Consider the following 27997-nt stretch of genomic DNA (forward strand, 5'->3'; position numbering starts at 1 on the left):
ATGCAGTTGCAGCAGAAAACATGACTACAATTTCAGCAAATCATCCAGCACAAGGTAAAGCGTTGAGATGTTTTTGATCTGTATAGACCTATTTGATTTTTGATATGTATAGATCTACTTCTGCGTTAAATACACACACACAAATACACACACTGTATTTGTGAACATGTCCTCTAGGGGTAGACAATGTTCCGTGCCAAGAATCCACATGCAACTGATGTTTATATTACATTTTTAAACAAAATACGGTTTTTATATATTATTAATTCATATAAATAGGCCTATGTATTTCATGCTATCCACTTAAATATAATAGCCTACCTAAAGCGTTAAAGTACACAAAACAGATACATTATGTTTTATTATCTTTTTTAAATCCAAAATCAGAGTGGTATATGTGCTCCCAAGTTCGTTATCGTGAACGCGAGATGAATGCGTAAAGGTTCAGTAAGCTGTATATCCAGGGACATTAATATAAGACCAAGATAGGCATTACTCCAGTATCACAGAGAACTAAAAGCATCAACATGCGTCATTATATGTAATAAATAACAAACAGCAAGGTCAACTGCCGTAAAAATCCGGAGACGTTGTGTTTATGAATTATTAATATAACAGAAAACCTGAAAATCTACCGCAACCTTAAAGCTTGCGGTATATTTATTTATTCCGCTCCGATAAGACGTAGTCATCGTAACGGAAAGAGGAAAGTCCCATAGGTATCGGCGAAGGCGAGCACTGAAGAGCAGCGACCCAGCAATGTTTGCACGATGAAGCTGAAGCTGAGATTTATGGGAAACGTGTTAAATACGCCAGGTGCCGGCTTTGCGTTTCAGGAGGGATCGCAGCTCCGATCGGTGAGATAATGAGCATCTGCCCTCTTTGAGGAGCTTGATCCGAAGGCGTGGTCCCACTTCACGCGTTTGTACGGATCTCCATCCAGCCTCCACCCGAACGAGCAAACGTTGGACGACTGGAGATGAAGGTTAAAGGTATGCTTTTTCCTATCCATCTATTTATATATAACGGAATAATGGTCACTGATTCCTACGCAAGGTCAAACGTTACCTTTCAGTTCATCACGATCGGATAGTCTGTATTCATTATTTTTGGGTTCTTGAATACGCAGCCCATTTCCCGTGAAAAGGTGCTGCTGAATTTGGCGTTGACATTTATTTGAATATATGCGCATCGCACCGACTGCAGGTAACATAAAAGTGTTATTTTGATGAGTGGTTAACAAATCGGAGGGTTATTCCTGAAGGCTTCATTTTGATGACATAAGCTTTATAATGAAATTAAGATATAATATATTTGTATAAACATTTTCTGAATTGCACAATATTTTTATGTTATATTTCCTGTAATCCAAAATTACATTAATTCAGTGGATTAAATTCATGGTGAATTTCTTCAATATGTAATAAAGATATTAAGATGCGGCAAAATTAAACGTATTAATCAATATTCCTGCTAAATCATGCAAGAGTGTATACATTGTGTTTAGCTTTAGTGTGAAAAGATGGTTTAGATCCATAGAAACAATTTTACTTTGGGAAACACGTTTGTGGCCGTTTGACCGTAATCTGTATGCTTTTGACATGTACCGTTTTTTAAATATGTGTTTTTTTTTATCTCAAAGTGCAAGTCTCAAAGCTTAAGTACGTATTACCACAGAGCGGACTTTGCTTTGAAAACCATGTGAGGACTGAGGAACACGAAACGTGCGTAAATGAATGACCGAGACAGTATTATCGCGTTTGGATGCTTGTACTTGTAGGAATGACCCCTTGAACATTCAGGTAATTTTGTACTCAATTAGTGCATCTGCTATAAAATTATCACGTTATAGTAAATACAAGTTAACTTTGGAGAGTGATACATCTGTCAGCACCTTTAAGATAATGGCGGTTCACTGTGGCATGTTAGAGAGGGAGCACTGAGTCTGATGTTATTATCATCCCCAAGAACTGGATAAATTAAAGAAGAAGAAGCGGAGACATTTATCGAACAAGGTGATAAGAGTCTGCAGGGATTCTTTCAGCTCTGTGCTCAGACAGTATGGTTTATGAATATGTTTCTGCGTTTGTTCAGTTATTACAAAATGGCCCCCATTCATACATCCAGAAGTGTTTTCTGTGGGCATGTGAGTTGGAGACCTTCACTGGAAAAGCATGAAGACCCTTAGCTGCCAAGCTTCTGGACAGAGACCTGGGTCGGCCCAGTCATCAGCCGCCAACTACACCATTATATTAAAAGTTAATGTCTTATTTAAGGCACCATGAACCCTGCATGGAATTCCTACATAAAAATTCCTACATAAAAAATATTTGTGTCTTACTTAGAATGCAACGTGAACCAGCTTTTCTCACTGATGTTCAGTAAATGTTCTGCTAGGCCTATTTTTTAAATATAATTTATTCAGATTTAAGTGGGTCAAGGAGGAGCCAGTAATCCCAGGGTGAAAGCTGCCGCTTCCGTTTAAGGCCGAATCTGGTGCCATTAAAATGCCGTTTGCTGAGTCAGCTGCACGTAAACAAGGTGCTGAGGTCCCACTTGCCTCAGGGTAACATCCTTGAGGGTCAGTAAACTTCTGATGAGGAAACCTACGCTGCGAAAATATTCAGCGATGAAACACCTGAATGTGTGCTGATTAAGGTTTGTGCCTGGAGTTTCACCCAGAAGGTATCCTGGACTCCCAAGCCAGCAATTACGGCTTAGATCCCGGTGTTTTAGCAGAACCAAAGCTAGTTCGGCTTGTCCTGCCTCCAAAGTATGCAGACAGTGTGAATGTTTCGTAAGACAAAAGCAATAGTTACATCAACTCATAAACCCAATTTCGTTGTGCTCTCACTTCAGAAACGCATTTTCACTCTGACACTGACATATTTTAGATTGGCTGTTATGTTCTTCTTTTAAAAGGTGCATTATGAGCAGTATGATTTGTGTGAGTATCCATTGTATCACCTAAGGGAAATGCTCTGTGTGTCTGTAACACACTACTGTGCCTCTTTATTTCCTTCAGAGCTGATGGTGCTGTTATTCCTGCCTCAGGAAACCCCCTCTGACTGTGGATGGTGATCTGAGGCCAGCCGGCTGCGTGCCCGTCTGCGCCGGCTGCGTGCCCGTCTGCGCCGGCTGCGTGCCCGTCTCTTCCCTCTTTTCACCGGAGTGCAAAATGGATGCTGTATCTGAGGCAAAGAGCAACCTGCATATTCAGATGGATGGCCAGCTTTCTGCTTTAAGCTCCCCAAGCAGCGCAGAGTCTAGGAGCCACCGGGAGGAGGAGCAGGAGGCGAGGAGGATACTGACGTCACAGTCCGACAGTGGCCACTGTGTGGGGGTGGCATGGAACGGGTCCCACGTAGCATCTTTGGCTAATGAAACAGAGCACAGAGACGGCATCAAGGCAGGACAGGGGAAGGTGAAGGGAGATGGGAGCTATCAGGGCGAGAGCGTCGAGGGTGCAGGTCCACGGGGCTGCGTGGACGAGGGCGACTCTTCCGTGTTTACAGGACGAGAGGTCATGCCACTGGTTATACTGTCAAAGGCTGCATGGAATCCCAGTGGCAGTGGGAAGGAGCAGCCCTTTGAGAAGGTGCTCATGAAGTCACAAACAGCGAAGCCAGAGACTGATACTTCCCTGGGTCAACTCCCACACAAGGACACGGTGGTCCCGGTCTGGCTGCCAGAAATGGAACCCAAACTGACGCAATTGGCCTCTAAATCAAAGACGACCCAAGGTAAGAGAGCTGAGGCTGCTGGCGGCAGGCCAGGCCAGGCTGATCCTGCGAGCAGCGATGGCCCGACTGAGCCTGTTCAGAACGCACATCAAGCACAGATCTGCACAGAGAGCCGAACAAGGGAGGCAGCTGAAAGCTCCTCAGGAGAACATCAGCGTGAAGGATGGAGATCAAGGATAGAGCAGGGTGGAGAGAGGACAGGAGCGACGGGAGGCAGAGTAAACTGGCCACTCCAAATGGAGCAAGCCAGCACCAGCACTGAGGTAATGCCTTCACCTGAGGACCACACAGAGACTCCCAAAGACAGCAAGAGTCCCTCACATGAGTCACACAGGAGGGGCACCACACATGAAAGCCAACAGAGTCCGAATCCTCCTGCAGAAGCGTCTCAAAATCCTCAGCCTCCCTCAGCAAAAAAGCAAGGGGCATTGCAAGACCAGAACCTGCAGTTTAAGGACGCCGCAACCATGACAACCAACACAGAGTGGGGTCCGCCCCCCAAGAGCAAATGCCAGGACGCAGAGGTGCAGACCACAGCTGATGTCTGCAGCAGGTCCACAGCCACAAGCCCGCTTCTCTTCCCGGCTCCTGTGTGTCAACACTCCTGTCGACTGGAGGAAGAGGACGCGGAGATCCTCGCTGTCCTCAGTCCACTGAACTGTGGGACGTTCCAGGCAGCGTGCGGTGAAGATCTTTCCAGCAGGAGTGGACGCGTCAGTACGACGGACCCCCAGATGTTTGCCCGGTGTCAGGTTCACGTTGACCCTACACATCTTCCTGACCACCAGAGAATAAACCAGATGCTGGAGAAGGTGCGACTGGAGCCAGGGCAGAGCCAGAGCGCGCAGGTCAGCACGTTCTATACAGCAACTTCCGGACCGAACTGTGGAATGGAGTCGGGAACAGACACAGGAAGGCCGCCCCTCCGCTCTGGCTTTGCACCTTTACAGCCAGTCTATCAGATAAATATACAGCCTAACAGGGTTCCTGAAATCGGGGTCTGTGGGAAGGACTCACCGCCAACGACTCCACCACCTCGTCAGCCCACGTCAGAGCACAGCAACGGGAACCACGTGGCGAATTTACGAGGAGGTTCTGCTCCTGTGTGTTTACCACCCCAGGAGCCACCTGTCCCGCGAGACAGGAAGGAAGGAAGCGGGTCAAAAAAAACAAAATTACAATTTGTTCTGGAAAATGACCAGACCGTGGTGTCAAAAAACACTAAGAATACAGAGCATGGGGCAGATCCCCATGACAGGGCTTTCGGGCTGGACCACGACCAGGAGACGGCACTGAGCAAGCCGGGAGCGTTAAACCACCCCCCCAGGAGTCTGGAGGAGGAGGAGCAGGGGGAACAGGGGAGCTCAGCTCGGAAGCAGAGCGAGTGTGAGCCCGTGCAGGATGTGGTGTGGGACGAGCAGGGCATGACGTGGGAGGTGTACGGGGCCTCTCTGGACCCGGAGTCCCTGGGATTCGCCATTCAGAGCCACCTGCAGTCCAAGATCAGGGAGCAGGAGAGGAAGGTGAGGGCGATCCGGAAGTCCATCTGCTCGGAGAGCTCGCAGGGCAAGAGGGGCGGGAGGAAGTCACGCAATGTCTTCCGGGTCATGCTGGAAAGTGTCCGCCGCCCTGCCTGCTGTGGTCGCCCGCGCTCTTCGGCGGCTCTGGACTGAAGGCCGGCCTCGTGGCTGCCCCGCCTCCTTACTGTGTCACAGGTGACGGCCCTGCCCACTTCACTCCCCCGCTATGGACGAATCACACACCTCAGCAGCCCCCCACCAAAACCACATCGTCAGTCGAGGCTAGAAAATGAAACCGCCGTGGGTTAAAATCTGTGTTGTGGTCAGTTTACGATATGCAAGAGTTTAAACAGTATTTAAACTGCAATAAGACGAGTGTTCTGCATGCTTGTGCGTGCGCGTGCACGTGTGCGTGCGCGTGCATATGTGCTTCCATGTTCCTTGGCCAGGGCAGTACCACACACTGTTGGCAGTGCCCTCAGATCTTCTGAAAACGCGGGCAGCTGGACTCCATGCAGCATTGATTCCGGGGGCTTCGGTTCCTGCTAAACCCTCCGTCAGAGTTCACGTTTATTTACCAGCCGTTTACAGTGTTGTTCCCACAGGTTAGCTGAACTGAGCCGTTACATTAGTGCTGATTTCTTGTCACTGTCTGGTAAACATCCCTTTTCTGCATACAGTTTTCATGAATGGTTTATATTTGATATTTGGTGGATTTGTGTGCATCTCTGACATCCAGGCTCTAGGCACCTACACTGAAAGCTGTCTGACATGGTTCCTGTATTTTTTGACTGTAGTTTAAAGTATATACTTGAAAGAAGGTCTTTAGTTTCTGGAATAATGCGGAACACAAGTAATCATTTGTTCGTACACAAGAAAGTTATAGCCTTAAAATGTTTTTCTGCAGTGATAAGCTCTGGTCTGTAGTGCTTCCACTAGTGACAATCAGAATGCTGGCTTATTGTTAAACTTTCGCAAGAACAATATTCCATGTACTGTCAGTGACCCTAATAAATGCAGTGGTAATTTTATGCCCTCCTTGATTTTTTTATGTGAAAAGGCAGTAAGATGGAAAAAAGACACAATCCAGCCAAGCTGGCTTCTCCCATGCAGCTCAATGCGTGACTCTCTCTGTATAGATATTAAAAATACATTCGCCTTTCTGAAAAAAGACACTCGGCGTGGTCATGTGACTAGATCAGTCAGAACATCTACATGCAGACTGCAGGATCAGCGCTGCACTGGTGCCGTCCGCTCGGCCTCAAAAGGAGGGTCCCTGTGACCCCTGTCACACTGCCCCCTGGGCAAATGACACTCGCCCCCAGGAGCGGAAATAGTCTGGCTGGGACACATGGCGCACGCCAAGGCCGGTATTGCCTGGATGAGGAGAAGGTGAAAGCAGAGGGGGGGGCGGCAGAGAGGACGAGGAAGCGGGGGATGGTGGAGGGAGCGGGCCCGCTTCCTGGTTGATGCTGGTGCACAGATGGTCCACACACGCATCAGTCCACACAATGATCTCAGCAGCTTCCCTCTGAGGAAGAGGACGTTCAGAGCCAGGGCCAGGATGAGGAAGATGGCCTCATTCCAGGGGGTGAGTAAAGGGGTCTCTAGGCCCCAGGAACACAGCCGGAGACCCAGCGTTACACCAGTCAGGTCTGCTAAAAGACACGGAGAAGAGAGAATGTGTGGGATCACTGTGGTGCTCAGGGAATCGCAGGCGGGATGCCTATGTAACTGTACCTAACCAACCCATTTTCTGCTTGTTAATCATATACATTTATTCAGCAGGCAATTTTATATAAAGCAGCATACATATTTGAGAAAGCGGGGACAGAGCAATTGTAGGTTTAGGGTCTTTCTCAGGGACCCAGTGGTGACACCACTCTGCTGTCTCTGGGATTAGAACCAGCAACTTTCCGGTGCTTATCCACCAAGCCAAATGCCACCCCAATCAATTTGTCATTTAAGCATGACAATAAATGGTCTCCAGGACTGCAGTGTAAAAAGTTCTGTGTTTACTGGGCACATGAGAGGCTACTGAAATGTACTGTATGACAAACGTGCAGGTGAAGCCGTTTATAACATGGAAGCACCCCATGATTGTTGTGAGGTGACAGTGTCCTGGCAATGAGTGCAAACTGTGATTAGTGACAAAGCTGAATGACTCTTGCAGAGAGCTGGAGAATATTAGGCCATTTGTAATCAGGGTGACGCAGGCTACAGAGAGCTCTCAAGCAGCCTGTCCAACATCTGACTGTCCTAATTGTGCTCCTCTTAATTATTAACTGAACTGTCTCCTGAGCAAAGCCAAGCATCAGTAATGACCATGAACGTGCTGACTTCACACTGGGGAGCATTTCTCTGTTTCCAGCATCAAAAGCTAAGCTCACTATGATCGCCAAATATCGGGGTTGAACATGGATAACTTGCTGTTGGGGGCTCTGCTGCATGCCGTTTCTCCTCAAGGATGGGGCTGATGTCTCTCTGGAACCTTCTGGAACACGTACCCTACTTTGTGCTTGAGAGGCGTGCGGGGACAGCAGGCCAGGCGAAGTATGACAGCGTGTGCGTTTCCATAGACATGCTGTCATGAGGTCTGTTTTCATCCACGGCATGCATTTTCACTCACAGTAGATGTCACTCACGACGTGTGGGGAGAACAGAGGAGAGGGGAGGAGAAGAGAGGAGGGGAACAGAGAGGGCAGGGGAGGAGAGGAAAGGGGAGGAGCTGAGAGGGGAGAGGAGGGGTGGGTGAGGGGCAGAGAGGAGCGGAGAGTGGCAGGCTTAGAAGAATAGAATGTGTCGGGAAAGGCAGTACGGCTGACAGTGAGGATTTCAATGTCCTCTTACTCCGGTCAGTAGGAGTGTTGACACACAGAAGCCGGGAAGAGAAGCGAGCTTGTGGCTGTGGACCTGCTGCAGACATCAGCTGTGGTCTGCACCTCGTCATCCTGGCATTTCCACTTGGGGGGCGGACCCCACTCCGTGCTGGTTGTCATGGTCGCAGCCTCCTTAAACTGCAGGTTCTGGTCCTGCCATGCCCCTTGCTTTTCTGCTGAAGGAGGCTGAGGATTTTGAGACGCTTCTGCAGGAGGACTTGGACTCCGTTGGCTTTCGGGGGATTCTTGCTGCCTTTGGGAGTCTCTGTGTGGTCCTTAAGGTACCTCCTGCACCCTCCTTAACTTCCACTCTGTGGGAAATGCGATTCCCGGTACTGACGGTTTGCATCTTTAACAGCATGCTGTACTCCATATGAAACCGGTGCTGAGACCTGCGCTATAAGCCACGGCACGGGTGTTCACTGCCTTGTGGATGGTTTCTGAGTGGCAAAAGTTTTTATTGCAAACGTGGGGATAACCTTGTCAGCCAGCATGCTAACAAAGCTAGCAGTTACTTACGCAAACTCGAACATGTCCCAGTCTACGTCCTGTAGTGTGGCTCCTGATTGGCCAGATCAGCGCTTCACCTCCCTCATCACTGGGGCTTCCCTAACAGACTTTTGTTTATATACCAGGATAAGGAAAGTTGCATTGTGGTCTGATCTCCAAAACACTGAATGCAAAACAGCTTTGTAGCCCAGCTTGTACAGGGTGTAACAGTGATCCAGTGTGTTGCATCCCCTGGTTGGATGTGTGACGTGCTGATAAAGGTTCAGCATAGCTTGCCTTAGGTTTGCCTTATTAAAGTCCACTGCCACAGTGAGTGCTGTGTCCGGGTGTTTGTTTTGAGTGGCACTGAGCACATCAAGGAGTTCCAGTGTCCACATGAGGTGGGATGTGGACTACCATAGTGATGACTGAGGTGAACTCTCAAGGCAGATGAAATAGATGCCATTTGATAGTCAGCTGTTCCAGGAGCAGGAAAGAAGTACTCTTGTTTAGCAGTACACTCGTTTTGCAGTACACCCGTTTTGCAGTACACCCATTTTGCAGTGCACCCGTTTTGCAGTACACCCGTTTTGCTGTACACTCGTTTTGCAGTACACCCGTTGGAGCTCTTTTCATGCAGTGTTTCACTGGTGCTGCATGGAGGAACATCAAGGACACTGGCCTCCACTTTGCAATACAAATTTATCAAGGCTGACAGATCAAGTGCCTAAAAGTCAAAAGGTTCCCAGGAGAAATATGAGAGGAGTAGTATCCAACCATGGAGGAGGGGAGGGGAGTAAAGGAGACGAGAGGGAAGGCGAAGAGATGACAGGGGAGGTGAAGAGAAGAGTGGAGGGGGGAGATAAGGAAAGGAGATGAGAGGACCAGGGAGGAGAAGGGAGGGAGGAAAAAAGAAGGGGGAGGAGAAGAGGGGACTGTTTGGGAGGGAATGGGAGAGGAAGAGAGGAGCAGGGAGAAAAAGAGAGGATGGGAGAGGAGGGGAGGAGAACAGAAGAGAAAAGGGTAGAGGAGGAGGTGAGGAGACAGGAGAATGGGGTGGAGAGGGGAGGAGAACAGAGGAGAGGGAAGGGAAAGGAACAGAGGAGGGGAGCAGAGAGGGAAGGGGAGGAGAGGAAAGGGGAGAGGGGAGGTGGGTGATGGACAGAGAGGAGTGGAGAGTGGTGGTCTTTGAAAAGCAGAGTGTGTTGGGGAAGGCAGCTGCTACTCCTTAGAAATATACATTTTTGATCAATGGCATTAATCTTTATGTTAAATAGCATCAGTGTTCACCTTCATGTGCAGAATCTGATTCACTTTTACTGTTGTAGGAGCGAACAAAGAGTCAGGAGGACCCGCGCCAGAGCATGAGATCTAAGCAATTCTGGTGTAGTTGTTGGTGCCAGATGCTGGTTCTGGCATCCCATAAACAGCTGTTTTCCTGGGATGTCATGTTTACAGAGAATGGTCTGAAGAAGAGAAACACCCAGTCAAAGGCATTGGTGGGGCCCAAAAACACACTGTAAATGAAAGAGGACAGAGGACAATGGGCAGAATCATTAAAGCGAACAGGAAGGACATGAGGACGGAAATAACAGCTCAGTAAAGCAGTGGCGTGCAGAAGGGCTTCACCAAACACACAATTTAGCAGAGGTTCTGAAGAGAAACGGGGATCATACCCAGTACTAGCTAGGTGTCCCTAAGACAGCGGCCACTGGCTGTGCATCGCTCTGGGTAGCACAGTGTGCAGTGTGTTTAAAACCCCACTGCATTCCTCCACTGCTTGGAAATGAAGGCCGGAGGAGCAGCTGTGCCGGCGTCCATCTCATTCAAAATGAAGCAAACATGCTTCTTTAAATAACCAAAGGACTCCTGAAAGTGAAGGACAAAGAGCTTTACTGAGAGCCAGAGACGACTGCAGCACCACCTTTACAGGCCCGACAGGGGCGCCGTTACAGTTTGTATAACTGAGAGCACAGCCCTCAGATCATTTCATCAGTATCTTACTACTCTAGAGTCCCACAAACCCCCCTGAAGGCATAACCAGCTGATACGCTGCCCTACAAGAGAAGAGCTACTCATGTTTTTAAAATGTATTCAGGCTGAGAGAAAATGAATTTTGCAAAGTACAATACCGACTGCCTCAGAGCAAAAACGTAGGCCATTAGCTCACGACGCTAGCTGTATTTCACTGTACTCAAATCCATCTGAAGGCACTTCACATTTTAATTGCATTCCAGATTAATAAAGATTGAATTAATAACACACCAATAGTCTCAAATGCATGAAATGGAATCACAACCCCTGACATGCTTCAACACACTTTAGACGCTTCTTGTTTGTTTAAGGTTTGCTCCCATTTATTTGGGGCATCACCTGAACATCTAAAAGTACATATCAGAGACAGTGCCAAAAATAAAATATTATAGTTCCAAGGTTTTAAGGTTTTGTGCCACGATTTATCTAAACAAGTATATAAAGAGCAAAAGCGTGCTCTTGACTGAAATTTACAAATGAAAACTTTTGGTACTGGGGTATTTATTATGGCCTTTATAAGAGTTCTCTTCAGTTAAATTTTTCATATGCATAGTGTGCACATAGTCATGTAGTAAGCTTTCAACTCCCCCCCAGAAATTTGTTTCTGGGGGCTGAAAGAAAATGGCTGGATGAAAATGGCTGGAAGAGAAATTGCTGTAAGGGAAATGGCTGGAAAGGAAGTGGCTGGAATGGAAATGGCTGTAAAGGAAATGAGCGGAAGTGAAACAATTAGAGGGGGAATGACTGGAAATGAAATTGTTGGAAATGAAATGGTTAGAAGGGAAATAGCTGGAAGTGAAACAGCTGGAAGAAAAAGGTTATAAGGGAAATCGCTGTAAGTGAAATGACTTTAAGGGAAATGACTGGAGGAAAATGGCTGGAAATGAACCCTGCAGGATCCAGAAACACCCCACGACCCTATACTGAATTAGCAGTTGAAAGATGAATGGATGGATGGATGGATGTGACTATGTATGAACTAGAAGTGAAAAATATTAAGGAGAGTGTGTTACTGCTTGCAGAGAAGTGAATGCACAGTAGTAGTGAGAATGCTTTGTCAATGAATGCCACATCACAAAGAGAAACAGGCAAGCAGAGGCGCAGACAGGCAGGGAAATAACGGGACAGAATGCTTGAACTTCGCAAGGAAAGGCTGAAGATCTCGCATATGGCTGGCGTTCCAGACGCGAATAAGAAGGCTCTCATATTACCCCGATGGGCATCAGCCGTTCGGGGAGGGCATACGGTAACCGGTCCTGCCGGTTCCCGGGACCTGTGTAGAGGAAGCTGCCGGCCACTGCTCGACTCCCTCCTAGGGAAACCCCGGGGGCGTGGCAGGGACGCCCCGCGTGATGTCGTAGAGGCTTCCCCAGGGCGATCCATGACAGTAGCCCTCCCCTCACGACCACCACCCGATGGACAAAGTCCTGTGCAAGCTGGCTGAGGTGCTGGAGACACGGAGGCTGGAGGTAATCCGTGCCAGCATCCCATCATCCCAGGGATGGATCCAGTTCGTTAGGCAAGGGGGAGTAGCACAGTGCAGCACCAATGCAGGGGTCACCCTCTTGTCCCTGGGGGTAGAGTGGCGGCTGGCAGCTGATCTAGGTCGCCAGCTGAAATTTCCGGCCGAGGTCACCAGTTCACCCCTTCGCCCTGACATAGTGCTCTGGTCAGCACCCGCCAAAGTAGTCATTCTGGTGGAGCTGACCGTCCCATGGGAGGAGGAGAAGGAGGCTGCCTATGAGAGGAAGAAAGAGAGGTATGCAGACCTGGCTGCTGCATGCTCTCAAGCCGGCTGGAGGGCTCTTACATTCCCGGTGGAAGTCGGGTGTAGGGGCTTTGTGGGAACATCCATGCAGCGGCTCCTGAAAACCTTTGGTCTCAAAGGCCACAGGCAGAGGAGAGCAATGCAAGATCTAGCTCATGAGGCAGAGCAAGGGAGCTTCTGGCTCTGGCTGCGAAGGAAGGACAAGGCGTGGGGGAGAGAGGGATCCTAGGAGCGTTAGGGAGATGTCCCTTTCGCTGCTCCACCACCCTGAGATGTTCCGGGATTAAAGGAGCGAAACATCTGTGAAGGGTGGCTCCCAGCTGACGACTCTGCAACCAGCCAAGTGGCACAGTCGGAGGTGCGTCAGGCAGAAATGCTGAGCAGGTAGTTTTACCTGTGCTTGCATCTGTCTATTTGACTGTGGGTGAAATCCAGAGGACAGACTTGCGGTGGCACCAATCAGACTACAGAATTCCCTCTAGAACCTGGAAACAAATTGTGGACCACTGTCAGAGACAATGTGAGATGGTAAACCATGCAGCCTGAAGACGTGGTCCACTAATAACTGAGCCGTCTCCTTAGCCGAAGGCAGCTTGGGAACAGGAACAAAATGCATGGCCTTAGAGAAGTGGTCCAATACCCCTGTGAATCCTCTGGACGGGGGAAGGCCTGTCACAAAATCCAAAGAGATATGAGACCAGGGATGTCGGGGAACAGCAAGAGGCTGCAATAGGCCTGCTGGAGGATGGGAGGGATTTCTATTATGTGCACACACTGGGCAGGCCGTGACGTAACCACGGATGTCCTGCAGCATGGTAGACCACAAGAAGCGCTGTCCAAGAAGTGCTTCGGTGCGATGCACGCCGGGATGGCAAGCTAATAGTGAGTCATGCCCCCATTCGAGAACCGAGGAACACAAGAAGTCTGGGACAAACACCTGGTTAGGTGGACAACCGGCCTTCTTGACCCCCCAGGATACTGCCCTAATGAAGCGACTCTCCAGCAGAATTGGTCTGAACCCCAAAAAACGTTGTACCTCCTTCTGCTTGCGAGGCCGAGGCCACTCTGCAACTGCTCGGATTTTTTCCAGATCCATCCTAATCGAACCCTCCCTGAGAATTAACCCAAGGAAGGAGATCAACTGCCAGTGAAACTCACACTTCTCCACCTTGACGAATAGCTTATTGACTAATAAGCATTGGAGGACCTCACAAATGTGTATGACGTGATTCTGTTCAGACTGGGAAATTTGTTCAACATGTCCCGAAGGATGTCATTAATCAGCCCTTGGAACACTGCCGGAGCACTGGTTAACCCAAAAGGTATAACCAAATACTCATAATGCCCAGAGGGTGGCCTCTAGGGGGCGAGGTGCCCGGTAACAGATCGGTAGCACAGTCAGAAGGTTGATGAGGAGGTAGAGAGAATGCCCGGGCCTTACTGAATACCTGTTTCAGGTCCAGGTAGTCTGCAGGAACCGAAGACAGGTCAGGAAACTTCTCCTTCTCTTCAGGGACCAATGAAGGGAGAGCTATGTGGAGACACTGCGCATGGCAAAAAGGACTCCAGCCCATAATGGACCCCTTCTTCCAGTCGAGGTGAGGATTATGCTTAACCAACCAAGCGTGGCCTAACACTATGGATGCTTGAGAAGAATCAATTACATACAAAAACAGTTCCTCCACATGATTACCCCCAATAGCGAGACTCACCGGAAGTGTAGCACGGGTGATGGCGGCCATTCAACGTCCATCCAGTGCATGGGCGACCAGCTGCGTCTGTACAGGCGTGGTAGGCAGTCTCCACTGGTGGACCAGCACGGTGTCAATAAAATTGTCATCTCCTCCTGAGTCAACCATGGCAGCTAAGGGCTGCTGGACCTCTCCATAGGAGAGCAGCACCAGTAAAAAGGTGCATTGAACTGAGGAGGGAAATATTGCAGCTACACCCACCAGTGGTGGTGTTAGTGGTGGGTGCGTCCTTTTATTGGGCATTTAGCAATATATACTGCGTTCCAAATTATTATGCAAATCATATTTTTCTCAGATTTTCCAATTTACCTATATGAATTGCAGTCATTGTAATTTTCCAGTCATCAACTATTAGAGTACAATTGAAAGGTTTTTGAACAAACTGCTCAATGATAACAGTATATTTTAAAAAAATAAAACACTCAAAATGCACTCAAATGCATGTTCCAAATTATTATGCACAACAGAGTTTCCAAACTTTTCATTTTTATAAAGAACAAAAAATGGTCATTTGTGAAATTATAAGCATTAGCAGGTTATTACAAACTGAAAGGTAACTGAAATCAAACAGTATTCAAGTCAAAACTTTATTATAGGTGATGTTACATTTGCACACAGGACCCCTTGTTCGAAAGGAGCTTCTGAACTCTCCCATCCATTGAATTTGTCAGGTTTTGGATGGTATCTGCTTCAATTGTTTTGCATGAGGACAGAATAGCCTCCCAGAGCTGTTGCTTAGATGTGAACTGCCTCCCGCCATCATAGACACTCCTTTTGATGATGCTCCAGAGGTTCTCAATAGGGTTGAGGTCAGGGGAGGATGGGGGCCACACCATAAGTTTGTCCCCTTTTAAGCCCATAGCAGCCAGAGATGCAGATGTGTTCTTTGCAGCATGAGACGGTGCATTATCATGCATGAAAATGATCTTGATGCGGAATGCACGGTTCTTCTTTTTGAACCATGGCAGGAAGTGCGCTTTGAGAAACTCCACATACTTTATGGATGTCATTTTTACCCTGTCAGCGATCCTAAAGGGGCCGACAATCTCTCTCCCCATGATTCCAGCCCAAAACATTTCTCCACCTCCTCCTTGTTGGCACCGTAGCCTTGTTTTCATGGGGTGGCCATCAACCACCCATCCACCACTCCATCCATCTGGACCATCGAGGGTTGCACGGTAGTGATGCGCGGGTCGGGTATTTTTCCAACCCGCGGGTCCCGCTTTTATGAAATTATTTGGCCTGCCCCAGCCCGCCCCGCAAATAAAGTGACAATTTCTTTACCCGCCCCAACCCGACTCGCGGGGTCCGCGGGTTACGAGACGACCCGCGCATCACTACTGCTTGGCGCTTTCGTGACTTGTCACGTGACGTAACCTTATCAAAGAACTTAATAAAATATGAAAATAGATATTCCCAAATATTTAATAGGCTATAGGGAATTGCACGCAACATACATGGATTTTTTATTTTATTCTGTTCTTAATGACCCGCCCCAACCCGCCCCGCAAATAAAGTAACAATTTCTTTACCCGCCCCAACCCGACCCGCGGGTTACGAGACGACCCGCGCATCACTATTGCACGGCACTCATCGGTGAACAAAACAGTTTTGAAGTCAGTCTTCATGTATTGTTTGGCCCACTGGAGCCGTTTCTGCTTGTGTGCAGTGGATAGGGGAGGTCGAAAGGATGGCTTATGCACAGCTGCAAACCTCTGGAGGACCCTGCATCTTGTTGTTCGGGGCACGTTGGAGGCATCAGCAGCTTCAAAAACTTGTCTGCTGCTAAGACGAGGCATTTTTGCAGCTGCTCTTTTAACCCGATGTAATTGCCTGTTGGAAAGAGTCCTCGATTTTCCCTTATCAGCACGCACACGTGTGTGCTCTGAATCAGCTACATACTTCGTGATTGTGCGATGATCTCGATGAAGTGTCTCGGCAATGTTGATTGTTGTCATGCCTTTACCTAAACACTCAACAATTTGTTGCTTCTCAGCAGCAGACTGGTCCTTTTTCTTTCCCATTTTGGTTGAAAATGTAGGCTGCTTAATAATGTGGGACAGCCTTCTTAAGTAGTTTTGCCTTTAATTGGACACACCTGCCAAACTAATTAGCACAGGTGTCTGCAATTGCTTTCAGTGATATAAAGAGCCCCGACACACATCACCATCCATGAGTTCAACTGACAAACAAAAAAATTCTTACCTTATCACTCCTGAACACTTTTTGCATAATAATTTGGAACGCAGTATAATATCCCATCTGCCCACAGTACAGACAGGCATTGGCAGTCTGTTGCCGTTGTCGTTCTGCAAGGGATAAACGGGTTTGGTCCACTTGCATAGCTTCGGTGAAGGGCTCAGAAGAGCTCACACCTGGGACATCAAGCCGTCTGTGACGTTCCCTGTGGTGCTGATGGAAGTGGTTGTCCACACGAAGAGCGAGGTCAACTAATTCCTCCATGGTCCTCGGCATTTCTCTGGAGGTTAATTTGTCCTTAATTTTTTAATGATTGGAAAGGACATGCTGTACCTGAGTCGCTAGGTCCGTCAGGTCGACATTAAAAGATTCCAGTGAATGTCCGATCGCCGCGAGCGCAGACTCATACCGTCCCAGCAGAGTACCCTGCTTACCCAGGGCTTCAGTGAGGCGCTGAAGGTCCGGCTGATTCGCAGGGTCCATCCCAATGGCAAGATCTTCTGTCACAGCGGGGGTAGCGGAAAAATAAGGAGGACGCTATAGCGGATTAGTCCAGGAAAAAGACTTATTATCTTCTCCATAAACATAGTGAGAGAGAGAGAGCAACAGGACAGAGACGTAAGTCCAAAAAATAGAGGTCAATGAAATGGGCAGCAGTCACGTGATCAGCTTCGGGATACAGGGGGAACAGGCAGGGCTCGGAATCTGGGGACAGGCAGGTGGTCAGGTGATCGACATAGGCAGTGAGAGGGCTAGGCTATAATCGAAGGTCGGGAGAGGCAGAACAGAGGTCAAGGGAACAGGCAGGCAGAGAGGCAGACAGGCAGGGAAATAACAGGACAGAATGCTCGAACTTTGCACGGAAAGGCTGAAGATCTCACGTCTGGCTGGCGTGCATTAGGGAGGCGTCTGTGACAGTGGAACTGCGTTTCACACAGTTTGAGGAGGGAGACACATGAGCACTAGGGAGGCGTCTGTGACAGTGGAACTGCGTTTCACACAGTTTGAGGAGGGAGACACATCAGCACTAGGGAGGCGTCTGTGACAATAGAACTGCGTTTCACACTGTTTTAGGAGGGCGTCTCTGAGGATGGAACCACGCTTCCGAATAGAATGCCGATCTTTAGTCAGTCCCATAATATATTTGTTCACTCTTGCGATGACACACTTTCTTTGGACTATGACTGTTTGGTCCTATTCATCCCTCTCTCATGCTATTCTCAGCTAAGTGAGTATTTCATAATTCCATCTGGGTCAAGTACATAAGTCGGTTTCTTTGTGTCCAGTCAGAACATCACTACGTCAGGCCCTTTCACTGTCTGCACTTGCCGGTGGCTTGCAGGCCTTCCCATCCACAAAAACTGCACTGAGCAGAGGAAATAAAAGCCATTCTATTGAACAATTTCACTGATGCTCATTGTTGTATAAAGTGGCATAAAATAACGTCCCCCCAGGACCAGGGTGTAGTGAGTAGTGATACTAGTAGTAGTAGTAGTAGGAATAATAAGAATAATGACATGAATAATTAATCCTCGGGAACAGGTAGGTGGTAAAGTGGCCATCAGGGTATTTAGTGTCCTGATCGGAAGAAGCTGATGCTGAACCTGACAGGATTTTCTGGCAGCACTCTTTAATTTAGCAGGGTGACTAAGGGCCAGCCGGGCTGACTGACAGCCTTTCATTAGCATTGCTGGTGAGGATCAGCAGATAGCCCGGGGAAATAAGACCAGCCCGCCCACCTCCCCTCAGTAACCCCGCCCCCAAGCCTGTCATAGCCTGGGGAAATAAGACCAGCCCGCCCACCTCCCCTCAGTAACCCCGCCCCCAAGCCTGTCATAGCCTGGGGAAATAAGACCAGCCTGCCCCCCTCCCCTCAGTAACCCCGCCCCAAAGCCTGTCATAGTCTGGGGGAATAAGACCAGCCCGCCCACCTCCCCTCAGTAACCCCCCCCCCCAAGCCTGTCATAGCCCGGGTTAATAAGCCCAGCCTGGCCCCCTCCCCTCAGTATCCCCGCCCTCAAGTCTGTCAGATAGCCCGGGCTTGAGGGATCCCCTAATCTGCCTCTGAGGTCGAAATCCAGGGCCACTGTAAAAATCATTTAAATTGATTTTTTATTTTAAGAAAAAGGGTTAATTCCCCAATGCATGAAATCGAAGAAGGCGATAGCTGGTCATGACCTGTTTTGGTGTAGAATTCATCCCTGGGAAAGGGCCACTACTACGGGTATGAGGGGCTGAGAGACCAAAGAACGAACCGGGCAATATAACAGAACAATATGTAGCATGTGACAACTTGAGGAATGTGACTAGGGTGCCCTCTATAGGTAATACTGCATGAGCACATTATGTGTACAATTTACAAATTAACGTACCGTATTACACCATTAATAATAAGATGTCGACATATCTAAGCACATTTTCTTTATTTTTAATGTATAACCAACCACTGGCAGGTTAATGAGTTCAGCGGCTCCCAGGCAGTATTTTCTGGAGGCTTCTCTATTCCCCCCACTCCCCAAAACAATGTAACAATTTTACTATAAAACTATTAAGTAGTAATAACTATAAAATAGCTTCTACAAAGTCAAGGAGAAAGTGACACTGTATCGAATGAGAGCAATCACATCAGAAGAACAACAAACTGGCACGTTTACACTGTCACATCGGTCATATGCAGCAACCAGAAAGATCGTAACAGAGACCTCATTGAATAAAGAATCTCAACAGCGGTAACCTTAAAACATTACATTCTGATCCAGTGCATGTCAACTGCATCCACAATCAGCACTCCATGGATAACTGTACAAAGAGGAGCAACTTCCAAAAGAATATAAAACAAGTGCTTACTACTAGAATGTTTTCCTGGCAGGTACATTGATCAGGCTTGTAAAATCGATTTCATGTTGGACACAGACTGCGCAAACGCATTCCGGACATGTCATAAAAAGAGCGCCAAAAAAATAGCCTTCCGCTTCATTTCATCACCAATTCGCAAACATAATGAAAAAAAGTGAATGACCGATAGGGGCTTCTGATCACTCTTGGGCCCCCATTTGGCAGCGTAGGCAAGCCTGCTTATTAATCTGCCCCTCCCCCCCGCTCAGCAAAATCTACTGGGGGACCCAAAGTGTCTAACTACAGTACATCCGTCATTACCTCGAAATGGTCGCGGTAGCTGACCGGCAGAATGGTGACTGTGGCGGGTTTAGTGAGCGATGGGATATGCGAGAAAGCACCCGCATGGCTGCTCGCAATGGCTAGAACATAATAATATAACACGCTGTATTTTCTATTAACTATTAATAGGCCCTCAACAGCCAGTAAACAAGCAAACGTCAAATGGCACAGCTTTTGATCTTTCTATCGCTATCTCTCTATCGCTATCTCTCTATCGCTATCTCTCTGTCTGTAATCAGGGGCAGATCTAGGGATGACCTGGGGTGGCCGTGGCCTGGCCCAGTAAATACCAGTGGCCTGTACTACGAAGCGGGGTTACTGGCTTATCGGGGTAAGTTGTCAGAATTAAGGTAGTCTGGGCAAAATGTAAGTGAATGAATATCGAGTCCATTTACACTGTGGTACCTTAAATCCGACAAGTCGTAAAATCCCCTTAAATCCTCATGTCGTAGTGGGGTTTCCTCTGGGTTCTCCAGTTTCCCCCCACAGTCAAAAAAAATGTTGAGGTTAATTGGAGTTGCCAAATTGCCCATATGTGTGGCTGACCGGTGTGCGTATGTGTGTGTGTGAGTGACTGGTGTGTGTGTGTGACTGGTGTGTGTATGTGTGTGTGTGTGTGTGTGTGAGTGACTGGTGTGTGAGTGATGTGTGTGTGTGAGTGACTGGTGTGTGTGTGTGTGTGTGTGTGTGAGTGACTGGTGTGTGTGTGTGAGTGACTGGTGTGTGTGTGTGTGTGTGTGAGTGACCGGTGTGTGAGTGACCGGTGTGTGAGTGACCAGTATGTGAGTGTGCCCTGCAATCGGCCGGCACCCCATCCTGAGTTGTTCCCTGCCTCTGGGCCCCTCACAACCCTGAACAGGATAAGCGGTTACAGGAAGGGGAGGGATGCACACCTCTGTGCTGTAACAGCTCGGTTCCTGTATGCCAGTGGAAAAGCACCATTAGTGAAGCACCAGCCCCCGCGACAGAATGCCGGAGGTGATTATCCCTGGGCCGCCCCCACGCTGCACCACCCCATTTCCGTGATGCAGCCACAATCTCATCTGGCTTCCAGAAGAGTCACGATCCCGGTGAAATATTCCTGTAAAGACCGTAATGCCCCACACATCTCAACAGAAATAACTGTACATCGTATCATTGCAACATGTTATGTTTGTGGTCGTTTATTACCAGTGTTCGAGCTGTAATGGGAAGCACATGGATGCGCCCCCCCCCCCCATGGGGAAAAAATTCCGAAAGCCACCCTTAAATTGTTCTGTATAATTTCACCCGGAAATTGAATGCCCCTCCAGCTCAGCACATTTTATCATGGCAGACAACCCCCCCCCCCCCCCCCCAAAGACTTGATCCCCATCATCCTCCTTGCAACTGAAATGCTTTTACTCACTCACTGTATCTCAGCCTTCACAGGCTTCGGTGGTCTGACTTATAGGCTGATCTGTACCTATTAGATAGATGAAACCAACTGATTAAAAATGAGTGCTGGCTCCCCAATACTTCTGTTGTTTCACGACATGGCTTTTCTCCGTAACAGCATTTATAAGAGCCATCACAGACAGAGATCAAGCACACAGACGTCTTATTTCATGATTATTAAAAGGCAGGCAGATGAGTGTTACCTCATTGACCCCTTGGTGACTTTGGGGAGCTCAGGAATCCATGCTCTAAGGATGGAGATGTCCATAGCCGGGACCTGCGTTGGCATGGTTACCCTGAGGATCACCACTGTCCTCAGCACCACTCTGTCTGCCAAACATCCTGCTCAGTCCTGCTCAGTCCTATGCAGGCAAAAATGCTCATTCACGTGACATGCTGAATATCACTACTGTGGATATACCTGCTATTTTTATGTGGTTAAATAGCAAATACAATAAAAAAGTAAGGTATGATGTTTCAGGTAACTTTTAGGAACATAAAATGTCAAAATATAGGTGAAATATTGTTCCAAACTGCTAAATCGTCATTCACTGTAATGGTTCTCACTTTAATTTCACCATTACACCTTTAAATAAATAAAATAACAAGTAAAGGTGTATATTAGTTTTCCTCGGACATTATCTTGTTGTTTTTCTTAAGCATTGAAATAACCGGGGGACTTATATACAGTCCATTAATTTAAGGACTCCATCTAATACTAAAACACTGCAACGGGAACCATGACAACACCAAATCACTCTGCCTTTTTGAAAAAACGTCATTCAGAGTAACAAACCATGGGCTTTTGGAGTAACACATATTTATGTAGAAATGAAACAATGCACTGGTACTAACCTGTACTTATTGCGATATATAAAATAAGATGTGATCAGAATAACTGTAATTCTATTTTAAATAAATTTCACTTCCTTACAAAAACTGCTTGCTGACAGATGGGTAAAGCTTAGTGATTGGGAGGCCATTGGAAAGGTATAAAGACTTAAAATTACAATTAATTAGTATTTAGAGGTTGCATTGTGATCCCTAAATGCAGTATTTTAATATTTAATATAATTATTATAAGCATCTGTGATTTTTTTTGTATATATACTGTTCACTGAATGATGTTTTACTTGGTGTCTTCAGTAAATCGAGGTAAAAACGTGATGTCTATTATTTTTTGCTCAGAAAATATTAAAATTAAACAGGATACATTCTAATGTACAGAAAAGACAACATTTTAAAATGTATTTCACATTGATTTGTTGATGCTTGACAACCCGTTTTTTGTCAGTATTTCATTCCGGAGTTAAAGTGGTTTGGGTGCAAACTTTACTGAACGGGGAAGTCGGATATAACCTTGGGAAGTTCGGGTGCGGACTGGGGATACTCATGTTTGCACCTGTCTCTGTTTGAACTGGGAGTACTGGTGCTGACTGGGGATAGTCATGTTTGCACCTGTCTCTGTTTGGACTGGGAGTACTGGTGCTGACTGGGGATACTCATGTTTGCACCTGTCTCAGTTTGGACTGGGAGTACTGGTGCTGACTGGGGATACTCGTGTTTTCACCTGTCTCTGTTTGGACTGGGAGTACTGGTGCTGACTGGAGATACTAATCTTTGCACCTGTCTCTGTTTGGACTGGGAGTACTGGTGCTGACTGGGGATACTCATGTTTTCACCTGTCTCTGTTTGGACTGGGAGTACTGGTGCTGACTGGATATACTAATGTTTGCACCTGTCTCTGTTTGGACTGGGAGTACTGGTGCTGACTGGGGATACTCATGTTTGCACCTGTCTCAGTTTGGACTAGGAGTACTGGTGCTGACTGGAGATACTCATGTTTCCACCTGTCTCTGTTTGGACTGGGAGTACTGGTGCTGACTGGGGATACTCATGTTTGCACCTGTCTCAGTTTGGACTGGGAGTACTGGTGCTGACTGGGGATACTCGTGTTTTCACCTGTCTCTATTTGGACTGGGAGTACTGGTGCTGACTGGAGATACTAATGTTTTCACCTATCTCTGTTTGGACTGGGAGTACTGGTGCTGACTGAAGATTCTAATGTTTGCACCTGTATCTGTTTGGACTGGGAGTACTGGTGCTGTCCAGCTTTGTCTTACACTGTCCCTGGCTCCCGCAGCACTTCATTTATTCTGTGTTTTCTTTGTGCTGTATGTCATAAAAGAGGGAGAACCTGCCATCCCCCGGCCAGCCCTCAGGGTACAGCAGAGTATTTTAACAAGGCGGGTTGTTTTTTTATTAAAGAAGTGCTGTAACCTCATACCTTCAGTTTGGGCTGGGGGGGGCGGGGGTACGTATGTATTGCATTGTGGGGATGAAATGTCATCCCGGTGTTGTGCCTTTCTTTCAGATATTCGGCTCGGTAATCAGTCCACCTGCTTTTCTTAACCTCGTGCCTTATCTTTGTGCTTTGAATCTTCATTATTGGAGTGATTTTACAGCGCCTGCAGAAACTGACGCCAGATATCCCTGAAAAGACTGGCCAATACCTAAAGCGGCCTCTGCTTCCTCCGTTTGGAGTGCAGTCTCACGCAGTCAGTCCTGCGGTCTGTGCTTCCTCCGTTTGGGGTGCAGTCTCACGCAGTCAGTCCTGCGGTCTGTGCTTCCTCCATTTGGGGTGCAGTCTCACGCAGTCAGTCCTGCGGTCTGTGCTCACCGCGTTGTTTTATTAACCCTTCCAGTCGCGTTTGTCAGCCTGTCTTAATAAGCACCGTCACTTACATCGTTCAGCGTGTTCACAAAGCGGCAGGGACCCGTCTCACGCGAGAAGCCTGGGCTGTGGTAAATATAACGTTGCCTGGTGCTTTAACGTCATGTTGGCAGTTTAGTAACCAAGCACAGCGCCACCCACAGTGGGTTTACTGAATTGCACTTTATTTTTAACCATGGTCACGTGCTGGCAGTCTTGTGCTGCTTATCTGCCGAAACCGAAACATTATGGGAACAATTAGATGCCGGCCAGCAGTGGGACAGACGCGGGTCAGAGTGCTCTGTTTAGCAAATACATAGGAAGATGTCATGCTGTTATTTCCCAGACAGCGGCCCTTTTCATAACCCAGAAAAAAACAGCCTTCAAACTCAGTTAGAAAGCTGCACAAAGGCTACACCGATAGCTGTGCAATAGTGTCTCTAAAATAAACTCAAATCTATTCTTAGAAAAGATGAGAAAACCAAATACCACGCATGAGTAAGTTTGGTGAGGGGTGGTTGAGAGCTTCTTGGACCAGTGCTATTACTCCTGGGGCAGATTAACATGAGTATCATTACTTTTGGGGCAGATTAAGTCGTGTGTCATTTCTCCTGGGGCAGATAAGTGTGAATGCCAATATTCTTGGGGCAGATTTAGATGAACATCGTTGCTCCTGGGGTAGATTATTGTGAGTATCATTAGTCCTCCCTCTAGGGTGAGGATGGGTCTCCCACTCTTTGATAAAGGGATCTGGTTGGGTACCCCCCCGGCCCATGGCTTCAGACCTCCTGCCAAAATGGATTTGCACCAAGGGTTCGAACAGAACCAGGAATGCAGCTTCTTCAGCTCCTGTGTTTGCTGTGTCCTGGTGGCTGAAATTCATTATGTCTGTGTTTCTTTAATGCACAAACCTAGGGTCAAATTTCATGGCTATGAAAAGGCACAGCAGACAGTAGCAGGACACAGAGGGAGCGAGGACAGCTTGACCTAGAGTAAATCAAGATGTCAGGTAACAGGGCAGATCCCAAAGAGAGAGGCTGGATGGGGTCGCACTGCACCTGCACCATGTCTGTGTTGGATTTGTAGGGGTGTATCTCAGTGTGGGGGACTGACCTACAGGGTCTAGTCACAGTGGTTATCCAGGCACAGATCTGGATCACAAGCCTGATTGCTGAAATTATTTAAGATGGCAGAATAACATGAGTCTGGAAGTCCTAATGCCAATTGCAGAGTTAGTGTACCAGAGAAGGAGTCCCCAGGTGAGCAGAGAGGGAGTCCCCAGGTGAGCAGAGAGGGAGTGCCCCAGGTGAGCAGAGAGGAAGTCCCCCAGGTGTGGAGAGAGGGAGTCCCCATGTGAGCAGAGAGGAAGTCCCCCAGGTGTGGAGAGAGGGAGTTCCCCAGGTAAGAGAGGGAGTCCCCCCAGGTAAGCAGAGACAGAGTCACCAGGTCAGCAGAGAGGGAGTCCCCCAGGTGAGCTGAGAGGGAGTCCCTCAGGTGAGGAGAGAGGGAGTGCCCCAGGTGAGCTGAGAGGGAGTCCCTCAGGTGAGGAGAGAGGGAGTCCCCCAGGTGAGCAGAGAGGGAGTCCCCCAGGTGAGCTGAGAGGGAGTCTCCCAGGTGAACAGAGAGGGAGTCCCCCAGGTGAGCTGAGAGGGAGTCCCTCAGGTGAGGAGAGAGGGAGTGCCCCAGGTGAGCTGAGAGGGAGTCCCTCAGGTGAGGAGAGAGGGAGTCCCCCAGGTGAGCAGAGAGGGAGTCCCCCAGGTGAGCAGAGAGGGAGTCCCCCCAGGTGAGCAGAGAGGGAGTCTTCCAGGTGAGATGAGAGGGAGTCTCTCAGGTGAGGAGAGAGGGAGTGCCCCAGGTGAGCAGAGAGGGAGTCCCTCAGGTGAGGAGAGAGGGAGTCCCCCCAGGTGAGCAGAGAGGGAGTCTCCCAGGTGAGATGTGAGGGAGTCCCTCAGGTGAGGAGAGAGGGAGTCCCCTAGATGAGCACCTCAGTGCTGGACAATCTCTCTGTGTTCTTGGTTGTTGGCCTTTTGCTATATGAATCTGAGAATACAGCACTCAGTGTTGACAATACTGAATGACCACAAAGGGATTGGGAATAGCAGTGAAATTAATTGCTCAGAGGCCCCTGCTTTTATAGATCTTGCATCCAAGAAATTCAAACAATTTTCCTGACTGTATGTATGGGACTCTCCCCACAATGTGATATTTACATGACTCACAGACGCACACACACATTGTGGGTGGGGGGGGGGGGGATTTCAAACCCCCATCCTGGAGGTACAAGGTTACAGTAGCACCTCCAGGATTGGCGCGAACCCCCCAGAAATTATCCAAGAGGGCAATTAATCATCCGGCAGCCGTGGGCTGTGTTTCATATATCATAACTGAAATTGCATTACATTTTATGAACCTGTCATTATGCTGTAAGTATAATGTTACAAAGGGCTGATGGGTGTGGATGTGACGTGTGAGCCGGCCGGCAGACAGGCCCCCTCCCTGACAGCACGTCATTCCTCTTGGACAGCATTCAGCAACACGTACCCCTGTGGTGTTCAGACACCGAGGCCAGGCAGCAATGTTAACGTATACTGCTGCATTCAACTCCAGCCATGCATGCACGCCCCCCCAGGCGGTTACCCAGCGCAGGGCCATTCAGTAACATAAATCAGCGACGTGAATCAGCCTACGCATTACGGGGCGATGTAATGAGCTCATATTATTCGCTGAGGCATAACTGCTGTAACATTGTAGCTATGGTCCCACCCAGGGTGGATTGTATGTCCGGTTTCATTTTACCGTAATTCATGTTTATGGTGTTTGTTACCCGCCCTTTTCTGCTTTTCGACCTCAGGATCTACAAAGAGTCTTTCTGGCTTTCCATGGATTTGCACAGACCCACTCTCTTCGTCTGTCAGTCTCTCTCTCATATTTAACTTCCTGTTGATGATTAACTAAGAACAGCACACTGATTAACCAAAAATAATTGTCTCTCTTGTTGTAATTATGTCATCTGTGGATGTGTTTGGCAAATGGCCTGATTCCTGTAGTGAATGAATTAATAATTGTATCAGTTTAGGCTGCCGTCATTTTCCAGTCTGCAGTATGACATCGTCGTAAGTGAATCGCTCGTCGCCATTTATCTTCGGCTGAGATACTCTGCGCGCTGGATGAGGCTCACACAGTCTGGGTGTCATTACCGGGATTTTGCCCGCAGAGCCCGTGGGATTCTGAGCAGCCGCTCGGAGCCGTCATTAGCGAGTGTAATGTTGCCCGGAGTTTGTGCCGGAGGGCGTAGGAGATACAGGAAAGGTCTGCATCTGCATTCAGGAGGAAAGCACAGCCTGGAGCACAGCATGGAGCACAGGCTGCTATAGCACAGGCTCTCACTTAAAGCAAAATAAAGCCTTTTAAAACTCCCTCAAGCTCATCAGGCTGTCCGGTACACCCCCCCGCCTGCCTCCATCCCCCAATGCCTCCCCGACGCCCCCCCCCACCTGCCTCCCCCCCCCCAGCATGCCCCCCATTTACGGCTCACGGTCCCTCACGTCTCCCTGAAAGGCCACAGACGTTTCTTTCTCTTACGCGATTGTCGGTTCCATTACGATGGTTGAGGAACATTCCATAAATAGCCATGCCCCATGGTGTATTGTGAACAGGAAATAAACAACTGCACCCCAACCCCCCACCCCCCCGCCCCACAGCTGGCTTGTCTGCGCCACAGTGGCAGTGTGTCTCACAGTCTGCACAGAGGAAACTTACCGCCATTGAAACGGGTCACCGGTGCCTCTGGACTGTCTTGCACGGTGAAAGAGAGAGAGAGAGAGAGAGAGAGAGAGAGAGCTACAGGGACATAGAGCGAGAGAGAGTGCGTCTGGCTTCTCTTCCTGCTTTGTCCTTGAAATCAGATGGAGAGCCATTATTTCGGATCCTGCTGTTCCGGGGTCAGTCGCCACAGGGATTCTGCTGTACTCATACGGAGGGGTGCAGGCTTGCTTGCTGGTTGGCTAGGCGAGACTTTGGTCACCCCAGCTGGCCAATCAGCAGATAGGAGGGACCAGCAGCTTAAAGGCATGGAGCGTCCTGCCTCTTGCAGCCTCTCACTGTCCCGAGTCCTGGCCCCGGTGATGAAGATCCAGGAGGGGCAGGGGGCTCTCCAGGCCGAGGGAGCAGAGGGGAGCCTCAGCATCGGCGGGGGGGGGCAGGCAGCCATGCTGGGTGAGGATAGCCCCCGGGGAGGTACCTCACCTTTCTCACTGCATTACTCATTGCGTCTCTCATTGAATTTCTGCATTAGGTTTATCTTCTCTG

The 27997-nt window shown here is 48.5% G+C and overlaps 2 protein-coding genes and 1 long non-coding RNA gene across 9 annotated transcripts in view; 2 read left to right on the top strand and 1 right to left on the bottom strand.

Annotated features, from left to right (window-relative positions):
- Window positions 1-6294, top strand: LOC111852127 (G protein-regulated inducer of neurite outgrowth 3-like). 3 transcript variants are annotated; one of them, XM_023827686.2, is made up of 3 exons: window positions 1-54; window positions 837-992; window positions 3026-6294. In XM_023827686.2, the coding sequence occupies exon 3, from the start codon at window positions 3179-3181 to the stop codon at window positions 5414-5416; it is 2238 nt and encodes a 745-aa protein (XP_023683454.2). In that variant the 5' UTR covers window positions 1-54; window positions 837-992; window positions 3026-3178; the 3' UTR covers window positions 5417-6294. The 3 variants fall into 3 exon arrangements, with proteins under 3 accessions (XP_023683454.2, XP_023683455.2, XP_023683456.2); XM_023827687.2 differs by lacking the exon at window positions 1-54 and adding an exon at window positions 1643-1724 and having other exon boundaries at window positions 511-992; XM_023827688.2 differs by lacking the exon at window positions 1-54 and having other exon boundaries at window positions 511-992; window positions 3055-6294.
- Window positions 6072-27525, bottom strand: LOC140577683 (uncharacterized). Its single transcript, XR_011981834.1, has 2 exons — window positions 27449-27525; window positions 6072-6921 (listed from the first exon to the last, which is right to left on the bottom strand). It is a non-coding gene; the product is annotated as an uncharacterized lncRNA (long non-coding RNA).
- LOC111852096 (protein FAM13A-like) overlaps window positions 6427-27997 on the top strand; it is a 28027-nt gene continuing 6456 nt past the window's right edge. For 3 of the 5 annotated variants that reach the window (XM_072697800.1, XM_072697802.1, XM_072697801.1), the window contains exon 1: window positions 27406-27925. In XM_072697800.1, the coding sequence (XP_072553901.1) occupies window positions 27595-27925 (331 nt within the window). In that variant the 5' untranslated portion in view covers window positions 27406-27594. Of the gene's footprint in view, window positions 6855-13731; window positions 13756-13946; window positions 14032-27405; window positions 27926-27997 lie in introns of those variants that run through there. The other 2 variants (XM_072697803.1, XM_072697804.1) reach the window with 2 other exon arrangements.

The sequence above is a fragment of the Paramormyrops kingsleyae genome, chromosome 12 (genome assembly GCF_048594095.1).
Source record: "Paramormyrops kingsleyae isolate MSU_618 chromosome 12, PKINGS_0.4, whole genome shotgun sequence".
Classification (NCBI taxonomy): Eukaryota; Metazoa; Chordata; class Actinopteri; order Osteoglossiformes; family Mormyridae; genus Paramormyrops; species Paramormyrops kingsleyae.